The sequence below is a fragment of the Manis javanica genome, chromosome 11 (assembly GCF_040802235.1).
Source record: "Manis javanica isolate MJ-LG chromosome 11, MJ_LKY, whole genome shotgun sequence".
NCBI lineage: Eukaryota > Metazoa > Chordata > Mammalia > Pholidota > Manidae > Manis > Manis javanica.
The window spans coordinates 67270206-67285798 of NC_133166.1; the positions used below are offsets into that span (position 1 = coordinate 67270206).

General features: G+C 46.2%; 3 protein-coding genes across 4 annotated transcripts; 2 read left to right on the forward strand and 1 right to left on the reverse strand.

The window, feature by feature from the left end:
- The first annotated feature begins 1579 nt into the window (after window positions 1-1579).
- Window positions 1580-6013, forward strand: PTPMT1 (protein tyrosine phosphatase mitochondrial 1). Of its 2 annotated transcripts, XM_037016056.2 has the most exons (5): window positions 1580-2110; window positions 2200-2280; window positions 4216-4407; window positions 5007-5081; window positions 5682-6013. In XM_037016056.2, exons 1-5 carry the CDS (start codon window positions 1937-1939, stop codon window positions 5826-5828), a joined length of 669 nt encoding a protein of 222 aa, XP_036871951.2. In that variant the 5' UTR covers window positions 1580-1936; the 3' UTR covers window positions 5829-6013. The 2 variants fall into 2 exon arrangements, with proteins under 2 accessions (XP_036871951.2, XP_017527028.3); XM_017671539.3 differs by lacking the exon at window positions 5007-5081 and having other exon boundaries at window positions 1586-2110.
- A 350-nt stretch (window positions 6014-6363) lies between these two features.
- Window positions 6364-10815, reverse strand: KBTBD4 (kelch repeat and BTB domain containing 4). Its single transcript, XM_017671523.3, has 4 exons — window positions 10676-10815; window positions 9255-9872; window positions 8450-8556; window positions 6364-7910 (listed from the first exon to the last, which is right to left on the reverse strand). The coding sequence occupies exons 2-4, from the start codon at window positions 9841-9843 to the stop codon at window positions 7050-7052; spliced, it is 1557 nt and encodes a 518-aa protein (XP_017527012.1). The 5' UTR covers window positions 9844-9872; window positions 10676-10815; the 3' UTR covers window positions 6364-7049.
- On the forward strand, window positions 10753-15517 carry NDUFS3 (NADH:ubiquinone oxidoreductase core subunit S3). The gene is made up of 7 exons (XM_017671534.3): window positions 10753-10978; window positions 11077-11154; window positions 12260-12357; window positions 12559-12708; window positions 13615-13740; window positions 13873-13992; window positions 15272-15517. The coding sequence occupies exons 1-7, from the start codon at window positions 10918-10920 to the stop codon at window positions 15437-15439; spliced, it is 801 nt and encodes a 266-aa protein (XP_017527023.1). The 5' UTR covers window positions 10753-10917; the 3' UTR covers window positions 15440-15517.
- The last annotated feature ends 76 nt before the right edge of the window (window positions 15518-15593 follow it).

The window sequence follows — 15593 nt, forward strand, 5'->3', positions numbered from 1 at the left end:
TATTCTGACTACACCCATGGTCCCTGTCTCACTTGTCTCTGCCGCAACAAAGAATTGAAGCCCAGAGACAGAGTAGTAAAACAGTTAAGTTTCATTTAAGTAAGTAAGGCCGCCTCAGCAAGAAGAGACGCCCTGAAAGGATGGAGAAAGTTTAAGATTAAAAGGTTACACACTTAGAAAGTGTGGGTGACCTCAGAGAGAGGAGCGCCCCGAAAAGCTGGGGGTTCCCCCTTTTAGGGATTCTTTAGGAATGTGACTAAGGGCTGGGGGTGTAGACTTGTTAAGTGGTTTTTTAATACTTAGAATTAACTTAACACAAGGAACTTCCTGTTCTGATTTCTCAGGAGTCTTGGTCCGGGAGCTTATCAAACAAGGCTTCCTGCCCAGCCCCAAGGTGGGCTGAGTTACTGTCTGTTTGCTAGACTAAGTTAAGAATCTTACTTCTTAACTTCCTGGGTATTAAAATACAATCTTTAAGATGGAATCCTTCCTGCCTCTTACTATGTTGTTTATGGCTCGGCCTGCATGCTTACTTAACACAATAAAGACATGGGCTATGTTGAGATACTCTCCTTTATCTGGGGAACGTTCAAACATTCCAGGCTAAGTTACTCCTGGCTTCTGAGTTTTAATTGATTAACTCTGGGTCTTTTTAGTGGACTTCTGGCCTTTTTCTCTTTCCACCCTGCTCTTACCTATTTTTCTGCCTAGCAGTAGGTTGTGCGTCAAAAATTTTTTTCATATTACATATATACTCCAGCTTGGTCAGGAGGAGGGAGTTAATTCAGGCAGCTACACCGGTGGGAAGGACCGAATCAACCTGAGACAGGAACGGTGCAGTCAGAGTAGGGTGAGGGCCTCCGGGAAAAGCAGGGTGGAATGTTTACAGTGAGAGCAATGTAATGGGCAAAGAAGTCCCCACTGAAACTAAGCATTATGCAAAGTCAAGGTCACACTAATTCTCTAGGGTAAATATATAGACGTCTTCAGTGAGATCAGTTAAAGGTCAAAAAGCCAGGAGCAACTTGGCCTGGAAGGTTTGAGTGTTCTACAAGGGTATCAGCATAACCCGCCCTAGCAATCAGACTATGACCCAGCCCACCTAGAGGACAGGGCAGGTGATGCAAGTCCACACCCCGAAGTTTTTTTCGTGTTCTCGAAAAATCCTCAACTGCCTATAAAACCCCCCAGACAACGCACCACTATGGGCTCTCAGGAGCTCTATTCTCTCACTTCATTTCTAAATAAAAGCCTGTACCTTGCTCTCCTACCTTGAGTGTTTGTGAAGCTCATTCTTCGGCTTCATGAGCAAGAACCCTGGCATTAAACCCATGGCCCGTTTGCCCAGGATCAAACCCTCCCTACCCAGTTGCTGAAAGGCTCAAAGCTCCTTCCCCTCTCTGCTTGAGGGATACCACTACCACAGTCTTTCTGATCTCATCTCCCTTTTAATGAGGTCACAGCCCCCGCAGTGGGTTGGGGAGGGTGACAGGCCCACTGGCCATTGGCCAGGGCCTCACCTCCCTCCCAGGGGTCACGGTTCCACGTATCGGTGTCAAGAGTCCCCTCCCTCGGGAGCTGTGTCACAGGCCACCGGCAGTTTCACAGTTGCACAGGTCTCCGGCCCTGGTCGCGCCCTCCTTCAGTCGCAGTCCCGGTTTCGCGCCCAGGAGCCCCTGGTCCCTCCCCCGCGGACGGCAGCCCCTCCTCCAGAGGCGCGGTGGTGGCCCAGGGGCCCCCGGCTCTTCCGGTGAGTCCCTAGGGCACACGTGCGAAGCCTCTCAGCCCGGGGAGCCCGCGCCGGCCGCTTAGCCTTCGCGGGAGGACGCAGACCAGTTGCAGCCCCCGTCCTCGGCGACTCCTGGCTGTCCTGGCGGCCACGGGTCGCGAGCCCAGGGGTGGCCGAGCCGCCGCGGCGCTGCGGCGGGTGGGCGGAATGGCGGCCGGCTCAGTGCTGGAGGCCGGCCTGGCCCGGCTGCTCTTCTACCCGACGCTGTTATACACGCTATTCCGAGGCAAGATGCCAGGCCGGGCGCGCCGCGAGTGGTACCACCGCATCGACCACGTCGTGCTGCTGGGCGCGCTGCCGCTGCGGAGCATAACGCGCCGGGTGAGCCAGACCGGGAGGCCGCACCTGGGAGTCAGCGAGGGCCGCCCGGATCTCGGCGGCCCCTCTGAGCACCCTCTTTGCCTCGGCAGTTGGTTCAGGACGAGAACGTGCGTGGGGTGATCACCATGAACGAAGAGTATGAGACGAGGTTCCTGTGCAACTCCTCAAAGGTGAGGGGCCGGGGCCCGTGAGTGGGAGCCGGGTCGGGGGCGACCGGCAGCCTGGATCCCCGCCCCGGGACTGGGAGAACCTGAAGAGGTCGGGAGAGGCGGTGCCGCGGGGGCCGTGCCCGGGACACGGGTGTCTCCCAGGCTTTTTTGCCTCCTTGGGAGGAGGGTCTAGACCTGTAAGCTTAAATGGCTGCTGCTGGAGGTAGAAACTAATTGTGAAATAGAAACTGATGTGAAAGGCATTTAAAAAGAGATTTGACACAGCCTCACCACTCCTTTGTACACAAATGTATTCTTAGTTTAGATAACTCAAATCAGTAACCAGAATAGAAAGGCAACTTTTCTGTGGCTTGCTGATTTCATTCATAGACCTCCTACTGAGCACAAAATACGGATCAGGCATTCAAGATGAAGGCTGTATAAAATCTTTATGACGAAAAGTACACCCTCCATGCCTCCCTCATCCCCTGGGAAGTTTATCATAAAACCACCAGTAAAAAACTGCATAGGGTTCACTTGGCTCTGATTTGAGGAAACTTTTATTCATATGTTAGAGACATAGTGGAACTCCAAAGTCCAGTTATGAAGTTCAGGCCTAAAACATAATTTTCATTAAATGTGAATGCCTGTCTGTGGAACTCTCCATAATGGTCATTAGATGTTGCCCTACCTTTATAGTGTTTGACATCCATCAGCACTACGCTATTATTTTTCTTGTTTACTGTACTGATAAAACCTAATGAAAATCCTATTATTTCAGCCCATGGATTTTTTGAAACCTTGAAAATATTTGTGACTCACACTTAAAATATATTAGTGATGACGTATATTTTTAAGAAATGGATAACAGTTCCTGAGATTTCCCAAAGCACTTTGACACAAAGTTCATGAGTTATTAGCCAAAATAGTAAGTGTTCCTTAGTGTGGTCAGTCCTGTGACATAAGAGGAGTCACAAAAAAGTGCTTGGTCTCTGTAAGTGTAAGGACTGACATTTGTAGGATGTGGCTATATTATTGCACTAGCCCTTGGAGAAATCTCCAAGGCAGTGGTTCTCTTAATTTAAGATGCCTAAGTGTTATCTGGCAGCCTTCTTAAAATACCAGATTCCTAAATACAATCCCCAGAGATTCTGAGTCAGGAGCTTAAAGGTGGGTCTGCGGAATATAGCAGCTCCCTGGGTATTTCTGGTATAATTTATGGCTAAGACACATGCTGTATAATTCTGCTGTTTTTGTTAATTTCATGAACAGTATAAAATATTGACCTTCATTCAGAGTCATAAAGTCTCTGGTTCCAGCTAAAGAGATTAATAACAAGAATAGCTGGAGCCTATTTGAAGTTTTAAAGCAAGAAAAAAATATAAATTGCCTGGTTTGCCAGAGGCCTTATTTCACCTATTTCTTCTTTTCTTTGTTTTGGTAATACTGCACTAGCAAAAGTAGGTATATTGTTTTAATTTTACTAACCTATTTTTTACCACACACCCTAAAAAAAGTGGTAAGAATAGAGGAGACTTAATGGACAGAGAAATAGAAAGCTCTTGCAAAATATAGTGGCCTAACACTGCAGCTGGATCACTGCACAGGTGCCAAAATTATGCAAAACCATAGATAATTACACAACTTTTGTAGCTGAATTTTATACAGCTAATATTTTGCAGCGAAATATTCAAATACCCAGAGTACTTTAAGAACACTTTATATCTTAGACATAATTCTAACTCAGAAGCACAGCTGTTTGATGAAAGACCAACCATGTAGATCAGCCATTTTAAAGACATTTTTGTAAGAAGTTTATTGTTTAGAAAACAGTGAACAGTATATTCACATTGTAGTAAATCCTTATTGATTTGTTGCCTCTTGGGTTGCCATGCGTATACCACTCACATCAGACTTTTTTCATTCTCTTTTTTATGCTGGTGGATCTGGTTCCAGGAGTGGAAGAAAGTAGGAGTTGAGCAGCTGCGGCTCAGCACGGTTGACATGACTGGAATCCCAACCTTGGCTGATATCCAGAAGGGCGTCCAGTTTGCTCTCAAGTACCAGTCCCTGGGCCAGTGTGTCTATGTGCATTGTAAGGCTGGGCGCTCCAGAAGTGCCACTATGGTGGCAGCATATCTGATTCAGGTAGGAAAGGTCTTTCTGGACTGGCCCCATTACAGCAGATTTCCAGAACTCCAGTAGTATGGTCTGTTTGGTACTTTGCTGGAAGGAGCCATGCCCTCAGCTTGAGGCTTTTGGAAGGTGGAAAGCACCTGAGCTTTGCAGATAGGTTTACCTCTGGCATTGCCACCTGCCAGCTGTGTGACCTCAGGCAAACGTGACTTCCCCTCTCTAATGTACAGTTTCCTCAATCTAAACGTGTTATGAAGCTTGAATGAGAAAGTATTCCAAGCACTAACCTACAGCAGGCACTCAAAAACTGGAGGTGCAAAGGATGTTAGCACCAGCAGAAAGCTAAAAACACTTGTTCTAAATAGCATGTCAGGAAATCTAGTACTGTAAATAATAGTACCGATCACTTGCAGCTCTGTTGTACTCAAATTTCAAGTATTTCAGGGTAAAGTTCTGGACATTAGTTTCTAAAAACAATCCAACAGAATTTTGCCTGTTATGATCAGCAGGGGGGATGCTTTTAATATTTAGAAGCAAATACTCTCTAGTCCATTCTGCTACATGCCCCCAGCTTGACTCATTTTTGTTACTCATCTGGCTGGCCCCTGCAGAGCATTTACAGAGTCATGGAGTTTAAAGAACAAGGAAATGTAAAGATAACTAGCCTGCCTTTGTGTGATGAACTGGTGAGTATATGACTTTTAACAGTACCAAAGCTTTGGTCATTAGGATGTTGCTGGTAACAGGGCCTCAGGAGGCTATTTTAGGCCAAGTGAAAATTGACCCAGCAGGCTAGAAACCTGTGTTTTCTTGGTTCTGTTGAATTCTAAACCAGTAAGTATCCTTAGAACACAAAGATAACCCTCCTCGTTAAATTTAAGAAGTGCTGTTTTTCTAGCTGTGGTGACAAGTTGCATAAAAATATCTACTGTATACTCTTTCCAGGAAACTTGTAACCAACAGCCTAGCTCAGGGAGAACATCTAGTAGGCCTAGGCAGGCAGAATTTAGGATCTCAGCTTCACTTACTCAGTCTTTTTCCAGGGTTTAGTAAAGCAAGAATTAGATAGAAATACTGACATCCCCAACCCTGTTGCATAGTATTGCAGGATGGGTTGACTGAGGGGGTTGAAGTGCTTACTTATTTATAATATATGGAACATGGTTTTTATTTACCCCCCGACTCCATCAAGTTTTTAAAAATGAGAATCTGGGAGCCTTTTAGCATCTGTTATTAGGTTAAGGCCACTGCAACACTTTCTCTGATTTCCCAATCCTGTACTTCAGGTGTACAATTGGAGTCCAGAGGAGGCTGTAAGTGCCATCACCAAGATCCGCTCACATGTCCACATCAGACCTGAACAATTTAAAGTTCTCAAAGAATTCCACAAAATCACTGCAGTGACAGCAAAGAAGTCTTTTCATACGTCATAGACATGAAGTACTTGGATTTGAAAGAGCTCAAGACAGCCTTGCTTGCTACAGAATGAAAAAGTTTAACAGGAACAAAATGGGACTTAAGCCCAGGCTTGACATAACAGAAATGTTGCTAAGTAGTAGATAATTTTACTCCTTGTCTTGTTTCATTTTCCTAAATAACACTGTTGTATGCCTAGAAAGACTGAGTGTGGCTTCTATTCATAGGGTCATGGGATAGGGATGGCAAGTGTCTTATTTTCTTGAATAGGGTCAAAGAAATTGTGCCCTAGCAATGTGCCTAGTGATATTTAGTATTGTAACTCAAAGATATTTAATAATAGGAAAAGAGAAATACTCAGCTCTTCTTTGCCACTATCAGAATCACAATTCGCTGGCCCCATGGGGCTCTCCTCCTTTTTTGGAGCAGTTATCCTGTTTGTAGGAAAGTATGGGATTCAATCAGTATTGCAGTTGATTTATTAGAAACATGTGGATATGTAATTAGTTCCCATTAGGAAGTGACTCCTTCAGAATTCAAAACAGACACACATCTCTCTTAAAAAACTTTATTTGTATGAACAGTTCCTAGCTCTTGACTTAGCTTGGCACTTTTAAAAGAGGAGAGACCTGTATGTTTGAGTTTGAAAAAAGTTTCTGCTATCAGAAATAACCCTTTTAACTTCTGGTTAACCCCTTGAAGTCAGCCAAAAATAAAACCAAACTATACATTTCCTGACAGATGAGAAAACAATGGATGGAATGTCTTGAATTCTAGAGTTGACTCTTGCTGGTGAAGGACACCTTTAACTTAGTCCATTCTCTCAGCCAAAGCCTGAAGGAAAACTCTAATATCTAATTGTCTGTGAAAAAATTACCAACTAGCCACTTTGCAGGCAGTAGGAAAAAAGAAAGATTGGGTATCTTTCCTTCTGTCCTGGGATCAGGAATGCTATTTAACAATGATCAGGTAAAGAGGAGAGGCTGTGCCTAAGGTCTGAGAAAAGGCTGGCCTTACTCTGTTCAAGCAGCCAGGTGAGCAGCAGCAGTCTAGAAAACCCCAAACAGATCACCTCTGTGAGTTCAAGGAAGGGCGGAGATGCTTGCTGCCTTCCTAACTCTTGGCAAAAACTGACATAGTACTGTGAATTGGGGCCCCAGGGACTTCAAGTTTGAGTTTGAATGGTCAGGCCCTGGAAAAGGGGAGGGCAAAAATGAGCTGTTCTTCCCCCTGTAGCCTTAGGCCAACACAAACTGCAAATTGGTAAGCAGCACCTTAATGCCTCTGGTGACAGTTACAGCTGAAGTGGCAGGGTCAAGCTTGTAGGTGTTGGCATCCCCCTTTTTATATGGGTCCCGAAAAACATAGATGCTCCCATTACAGCTGGCAATCTTCCAGAGGGATGGGGCAGAGCTCCAGGCCTCAGGAAGGCAAAGCCGGGTAAAGCTGTCTAGCAGGGGATTGTAGCACACCAGGGAGTCCCCTTCAGCCACAATGAATACCAGATCCTTATGCACAGCTGCATGCATGCGGCCTGCGAAAGGCAACACATAGGGCTTCATATGGCATTTGTCTGTCTCTGTGTCAAAGCACTGAATGAGGCAGGAAGGTTTGGTAAAGAAGTCCAGATCATTCTCCTCCCCGCCTAATAAGTAGATGATCCCGTTGAGGTTGGCACCAGCTGCCCCTGACACAGCCACCTCTAGCTGGGTTGTCTCTGTCCAGATGTTATCACCTACCCGATAATAGATAACTGCATTGGAGAGGGTATCCTGCAGTGTCTTGCCACCCAGTGAATATATGGCATCTTTTCCGGGCACAGAGACCAAGGTATGCTGGAGCCGGTCCCGGGGCAAAGGTGCACACCATTCCCAGTCCACAGTGGCATTGTTGCACTTCCACATGCGCCGTGGGATGGACCCTCCCACCACGTACAAGTCTCCACCGTGCTTACAGGCTGCAGTGATCTGGTGGCACAAGCTGTTTTGGCCACTTACACTGATGGAGTCATCCTCCGCACAGTGTAAGGACACAGCCAATGAGTGGGTACGAGATGACTCTTTTCCGATCAAGTAAATGTGCACGTTCTCTCCAATTTCCTATCAGCAAAATTAATATTATAGGCATCAGCTAATAACCATAATGTTGCTCATGTAATTGTAGATTAATGATACAAAAAAAAAAAAAATATATATATATATAGGCATCAGGTCTAGGCTAAGGCTCAGCTGAGATGCATAACCTTAAGGTCTTGGGCCACACACTTGTATCTTGCTCTGACCTCCTCCCCTCTAGTTACTGTGTGTCATCCTGACTCCTCCAATCACTTTCTTCCAGGCATTTTATGCTGGGCAGAGAATCTGTGGCACTCATTTCCAGCTTTTGAAAAACTATCATGAGTTTGTGCTTCAGACAAAGGGTGCTCAGATTGGTAATGCTATAATGAAAATGGTTTTCTTAAGCTTTGCTGCTCAGAGGTTAGTGGCTTCTGAGCTCACAGGTATATCCTCCTCTCTAGCTCTTATCAACTTAAAGCCAGAGACAACTTATTCACCAGCTATCCAAGAGGCCAGACCAGGCCAGATGGCTGGAATGCATAGATCTTATAGTGTCCCAACCCTAGAAAAGTAAGTCTTACCTTCAAGCTACTCCTGAGTGACTCTGCAAAAGCCTCTCTTTCTTCTTTATTGAAATTGATCCAGGCTTCTATTGCCTCTGTTGGATTCTGGGAACATGGAACTCCATCTGTGAGTGCCAGTGGAAAGGCATGGTCATTGATAATCTAACAATCCAAAAGGGAAATTTAGAGCCAGCGGCTTTAAACATGTGAACCACTTTGTTAGACTACCACCAAGTATGTATATGTATATGAAAAATTAATCTAAAATTGCCTTGTTTGTTTTAATCAAACTGAATGGCTTGATAAGCTCCCATCTGCCATAGAAGCAATCTAATAGGCTGCAGAGCTTACACCTGAAAATATGGCAGGGTTAGGATTATTATCTAAAGTTGGTTGATTACTTAAAAGTTTCTTCTGTAGATACCTTGACTCACCATCAGTTTCCGTACGAACTAGTCTCATAGGTACATACATGCAAAGCACAGAATGGATGAGAACACTTGTGCACAGGAGGGATTGGAATATAAATACAAATGGTTCCCCACAACCTTTTGTAGGTAAGTGGGTTTTTTAATTTAATACTTTTATCTATTAAAAAGTGCTGCTTTTTTTTTTTCCTGGCTTCTTCCTCTATAAAGAAGTTTCTGACTGCAGCTGCACTGAATCTCAGCTCAATCTCTCTCAAAAGTATCTAAATCCCTACCAGGAATAACAATGTAAACCAACACCAAGAAGCCCGAGGGTTCCTTTCTTCTGAACTACAACAGCCACTGCACATTATACCCAAGTAGCTGGGTATGATGTACCTCCTCCCTCAACTTACCGGCAATGATATCAGTGAGTAGATGGTGGGGCAAGTGGAGAAATTCTTCTGTGCTCTGCAGCTGGGCCAGGCGGGCCTTAGCACAGTGCTTGGCAGCAGTGTAGAGCTCAGGATCACTGTGCCGGTCGGCCAGCCACATTACCTGAAGGCAATTCCCCATCTGTACAGTGCGGGCCAAAAACCTAGAACATTCCTCAAAGAGAGATGTCAGCTGATACATGTCTGACACCTCATAAATTTCCTGTAGCTCCTCAGATCGAAGTTTTACAGTCCCGTGGTATATATAATGAACCATAAGCTGGAAAACAGACTCACTGATATCCTGCAGCACAATCACCCGGTTGTGGGCCTCCTTCAGATTAGATGTGAACATGGACCGGAAGAAGCAGCTCTGAGCTGAGAGGACAAGCCGGTGGAGCTGAAACTCCCGGCCTTCCACTGAAATGGTGACATCAGCAAAGAGCTCTTCCTCCAGACAGAGTTTCATGATGCCCTGAGCCACACGACCCGAGTGTGACCGGTCTTTGAAAGTGTAGTTCACAAAGTAGTTCTCATCCATGGATACTCCAGGCTCCTCTGGTGATTCCATGGTAGCCAACTTCTTTCTCTGCCAGCTGTCTGCAAAGCAACACCACCCTTAATAACTTTCTTGGATCCACAGTCAGTCTATGAACCCAACAGTCCAATTCACGGTAAAAAGAAGGCAAAAGTGATAGCAAAGTGGGCCCAGACTGGCCTTAAGTCCTGGCCCTGTTAATGACATTTCTGATGCCCTCCTTCAACCAAAGGTGGGTTCATTCTTGCAGTGGCACCCCATCTCTAATGATATCAATAAAATTTACTGCTCTGGGCATTTCCCTGAGAAAACGGAATATTCCTCTCTATAATGTAACAAAAGGCTTGGGATTTAGGTTAACACAGGAAAGCAAGGGGCTGGAGGAAGCCTATGATCTTAAGAGCCTGGCAAAAAAGCCTTACTAACAAAATAATTGTTGGGCATAAAACTTGAGAATTGGGGCAGCAGAACCCGACATAGAAGAGCCCTACATCCTTGTGGCCCAGGTCTCTCTTCCAGGGAGTCCAGACCTTCCAAAATGTGGCTTGGCCTGGGACATTTGTCAGCTTCACACTTGTTCTCTTCTGAGCTTCTCCCTAGCTCTTCCCTTCTCGCCCTAATGATTCCACAAGGCTCCGTCCCAGAACTCGAGACTAAACCTAGCCATACCCAGCACGGGGTACAGAAGGCCCATCGCTAAGTGCAGTGTTTCCGCTCTACCTTGCGTCTCCAGGGAAACAGTCTCTCGTCCCCCCCGCCCCTCTCCCAAGCCTGCCACGCCAAACCCTCCAGCCCTCGTCAAAAGCTTAGCTCAGATAGAGGCGGAGGGGTGTGGAATGTGAAACCCAGAACCCCCGCCTCTTACCCTCCGCTCGCCCGTCTGGTTCTTTAGCGTCCTCGCCTTCACTCCAGCTTCTTTCACACCAAGCTAGGCCCCGTTCACCTCACAGTTTCCCATCTGCCCGTTTTGGTTTCTCACGGGCCTTACATCCTTTCATTCCGAAGCCCGGAAGAAGATGAGATGCACACTTCCGCTTCCGGTCCGTGCCCTTGGGGCTCTGTGTCCTGTAACTACAGCCTCAGGTGCCTGGTCTGCCTCCAGGGATTATGGCGGCGGCGACGAGGAGCTGGTGGAGGGGGCTCGTGGAGTCCGTGGCACTGGGCAGAGGTGAGCAGGGGGCAGCTGACAGGCCCCGGGCACGAAAGGCGGTGCACCCAGCGCAGGTAGCCCATCAGGCCTCACCCGGCGCTTCACTGTCTTTTTAGCTTTCCGTCCAGTGGCCGGGCTGCCCTCTGTGCTGTCGCTGCCAGTGAGGAGGAAGAGTGCTGCGGTCGACACGCGCCGTGAGTATGTGCGAGTCGACCCCTTTCGGAACTACAGGAGGAGACCCATTCATTCCCTTCACCGGATGTTTGCCCTTGCTCTGGGATGCCCTTCCTCCTGGCAAATCTGCTTATCCCTGGAGACCTTAACTGCAGCGATATTCACTCCACAGGCAGAAAATGGCACTCCCTTAGGCCTCTCTGTTATGGCCCTGGTTGCTCCTTGATCTGTTGCCAAGATTCCCTTTTTCTCTGATTAAACTGAGAAGTTCTCTGATTAAACTTTTGGGCCTCAAAGCCTTTCGATAATAATAGTAGCTAGCATTGAGTGCTTTTGTGCTAGGCACGTTAGTAAACAATTTAGTGAATGATCTTATTTAGTCCTCAACAATTTTATAAGGTAGATAGTATTATGCTTTTCCTACTATATAGACCAGGAAACAGTCCAGAGACATAATTGTCCAGGGTAGCAGCACTTGTGAATGACAATGGGCAAGCCTGCTGCCAAAGGCAGATTTAACCATTACTTTTTAGCCTGTAATGCGTGGGTGCTCAGTGATTTAGGGTTGTAAGAATGAGAGTATGGAGATAGTTACATTCAACATAAGCCATCTGGGAGTCAGGAGACCTGGCATTTCCCCCTTTTTGGGCCTCAGTTTCTTGATCAATTCAAAACAACAAAAAATATTTTAACTAGGTAATCAGTGAGGGCTCGTCAGCTCTGAAGTTCTTAGCTTGAGAACCTGCTGCAAGCCAGGTGCTAAAGAGATACAGAGAAGCAAAAGTTCTCATTCCTACCTTTAAAGAGCTCCCAGTCTGGTAAGAGAGCTGAGGTCCATGCTGCTTTTGCAGAGTGCAGGCATTGTGAAGAAAGAACCCTGGAGTAGTTTTGAGAAGAGGCAAATATCTCAGCTGCAGTAATAATGAGAACCTTTATGGGTTGTGTAGGTGGCATTTTCTCTGTTTTCATCACTTCATGTTCCCTGGAAGAAGAACCCTCCACCCTCACCTTTCTCAAGGTTCTGCCGGGAGCCCTGCTGGGAGACAACACCCCTACAAGCCCAAGAGGCACAGGGGTGGTTGCTGCCCTCTCCATTCCTTTGTTAAAGATGCTTTCTCCTTCCAGGCACTGTCAGACCACGGAATGATGTGGTTCACAAGCAACTCTCAGCTTTTGGAGAGTATGTGGCTGAAATCATGCCCAAGTATGTCCAGCATGTTCAGGTAACATTCACTACTATTGTTTGGTTGAGGTCAAGAAAGAACCATGTTCTCAGAGCATGTAAGAGTAGCTCATCAAAATCACAGACTCTTCCATTCCAACTTGGGCTTCTTTCTCTGTCTCAAACCAGGAGACTCCAGTTCAAGTTATCTGATATCTCAGTAGCTCTTTGTTCCCTCTTCCATCCCTCTCCATGTATGCAGATGTCATGCTTCAGTGAGTTAGAGATCTGTATCCATCCTGATGGAGTCATTCCAGTGCTGACTTTCCTCAGGGATCACACCAATGCACAATTCAGATCCTTGGCTGACTTGACGGCAGTGGACATCCCTACCCGGCAGAACCGTTTTGAGGTCCGTCAGGACACTTGAGGTTTGGGGAGTAAACTAAAAACAGATCAGTTTTAGTGTAGCAGTTAACCAGGGGAACCGTAACCTCCTTAGTTTCAGTTTGGGTCAAGCAATATGACACAGGAGTTAAACTGGGCCCTCAGAATCAGTTTGAGTTTGAATCGAGTTTGAATCCTGGCTCTGCCATAAACAGGCTATGTGACTTCAAACACTTTGTTTAATCTTTCTGAGCTTTAGTTTTCTTATGTGTAAAATAAGTATGAAATTATACCTACCTCATATAGTGGTTGTGAGGATTAAATAAAATAGTACAGGTAGATTGCTGGCATTCATTATGGTAAGTCCCCAATATGTTTAGCTATTGATGTTTACTGATCACCTACTATTTGCCAGATCCTGGAATTGAGAGAGAAGTAACACCTAAGACCTGCCCTCCAGGAGTCCCCCACACTCCAGTAAGGGAGAAGGCATCACAAAGAGCTTACTGTAACAACATATAATATGAGGGATGTTAAAGAAATCCTGTAAGAATGCAGGAAAGGCACTCAGCCCTGTCTGGGTGACTTCTTTGAGGGGAGAATGTTGGTGCTGAATCTTAAGGGGTGACCAGGTAAACAGGAATTAGCCCGGTGAGGACTGGGGCTGTGATAGGGGGTTTGGAAGACATCCCAACAAAGGGAATAGCGTGAGCAGAGATAAGTGTGTTGATGTGCTGAGCTACAGCACTGCTTAGGCCTTTGGAAGCAGCTGTAAGTACAGGAGGATCTTGAGATTTTGAGCCTAAGGATAGAAAGTAGGTACCCTACCCACCCTGTATCCTCATCATTGATGCTCCCAGTTAGGAACTCCTGCCCCAGACTCCTCAGCCTGTGGCCGTATTGGTCCTTCAGCTCTTGCTGTTCTTTCTAGATTGTTTACAACCTGCTCTCTTTGCGTTTCAACTCCCGGATCCGTGTGAAGACCTATACAGATGAGCTGACGCCCATTGAGTCTGCTGTCTCTGTGCATAAGGCAGCCAACTGGTATGAGAGGGAGGTGAGTTACTGGACATGGTGGATCCTGCTTTTGGGCCAGAGTTGCAGAAGTGGTTGAAACTACTGGAGGTAGTGCAGCCACTCACCCGTTTGTCTGTGATGGACTGGTTGCCTGAGAGCCTCTTTTTTCTAGATTTGGGATATGTTTGGAGTCTTCTTTGCTAACCACCCTGACCTAAGGAGAATCCTGACAGACTATGGCTTTGAGGGACACCCTTTCCGGAAAGACTTCCCCCTGTCTGGCTATGTTGAGGTAGGAGCAGCCTTGGAACTGGGGCAGCAGCCTCAGGGAGGCACTGGCAGGGAACTTGGGGGATGCTGGCATGGCCAGAAATAATGTCTTTGTATTGTGATGGTTTACGAGCTCAGTCTCTGGATTCAAATCCTAGCTCCTTTTGTAATCTGGGGCAAGTTACTTAATTTCTCTGTGACAGTTCTCTCATCTGCAAAATGGGAACAATAATTGTACTTAACTAATAGATTTGTAGTGAACTAAATCATATATATTCTGAAGTCTGGTGTATTATAAATGTTTGGTTGATGTTAAGCCATTAACACTATGATCATTTTAATGACTGAGAAAGCCTCGAGGACACATTTAGTCTGTCCCCAAGATGTGAAAGTAGAGGATCATTTTATCCCGCCCTGGGTCTCTGAGAAAGCAGCTGACAGGGAAGACACTAAATGTTTACCCCTTAAAAATGACCAGAGATGGGAACAGTAACATGTGAATACAAGAACCTTATAAAGAATTTTGGTGCTTTACTTTACCTCCCATGTAATAAACAGGTGGTTTGTTAGCAGGAAAATGGTCTGTTGTATACATACACACATGTGATTTTTGTAGCCAAGTAATTTTTTAGAAATGTTGAGGTAGTGACAGCCTATGACTTCAGTATCTAAATGCTTCTGTTTTCTTAGTGTTTTGCATGGTCCCATTTCCTTCTCCACCAACTTCTAGTTAGAGCTGCTGCCCTCTCCTCCCTTTCACTTCTGCTCTCCCTTTTCTGGTTTGCCTCTGCACCTCAGTGCCTGTTTGTCCTTACCTTTTCCAGCTGATCCTCCAATAACGAGAAAAGCCATGCCAGGTTTACTGCCTTGCATTTTGGCAGGGATAATGCCAAGGTCATGTGGCCTGAACTTGAGTGCTTTCCAGTTTAGATTTACTCTTTTAGACCACTGACTTGCTCCCTAATCCAGGGCAGATGCTTACCATTACCTTATAAGAGTGTGTGGATGGGTGAGCCAAGTCAGTTCCGCAAAAGGAAGAGCTTAGAGTTCGTGATGTGGCGATGGTGGGCAGGGGTGATGGCAGGGTATGAGGAAGAGGCCGTTTGAGACCATGGTTTGGCTGTGACTTGATGGGTAACACAGATGTGGATGGAGACTTACTGAAGGGCTGGGACAGGAGGTAAAGACAGAGAAGTACAAAGGCTGGGAAGTTACCCATGGCCTTGGGGAAGGGCTTAGTGGCTCAGTGACTTCTGAACAAGGCTCTCCTTGGTGCTCAAGCCTGCCTTCCTTCTCTGCAGTTACGCTATGACGACGAAGTGAAACGGGTGGTAGCCGAGCCAGTGGAGTTGGCCCAAGAGTTCCGCAAGTTTGACCTGAACAGCCCATGGGAGGCTTTCCCTGCCTATTGTCAGCCCCCTGACAATCTCAGGCTTGAAGCTGGAGACAACAAACCTGAAACCAAGTAGCTCCAGGGAAGGCATGTGGATCCTAGAAAGCGCCTTATCTGTACTTGTCTGTGTAAATAAAATCCTACTTAGACTTACCATTTCTGTGTGCTTATCATGTATAGAAGTGAAGCTTTGACTTAGAGGGGAGATGCAGTCAGGGTTTTTTCCCTGA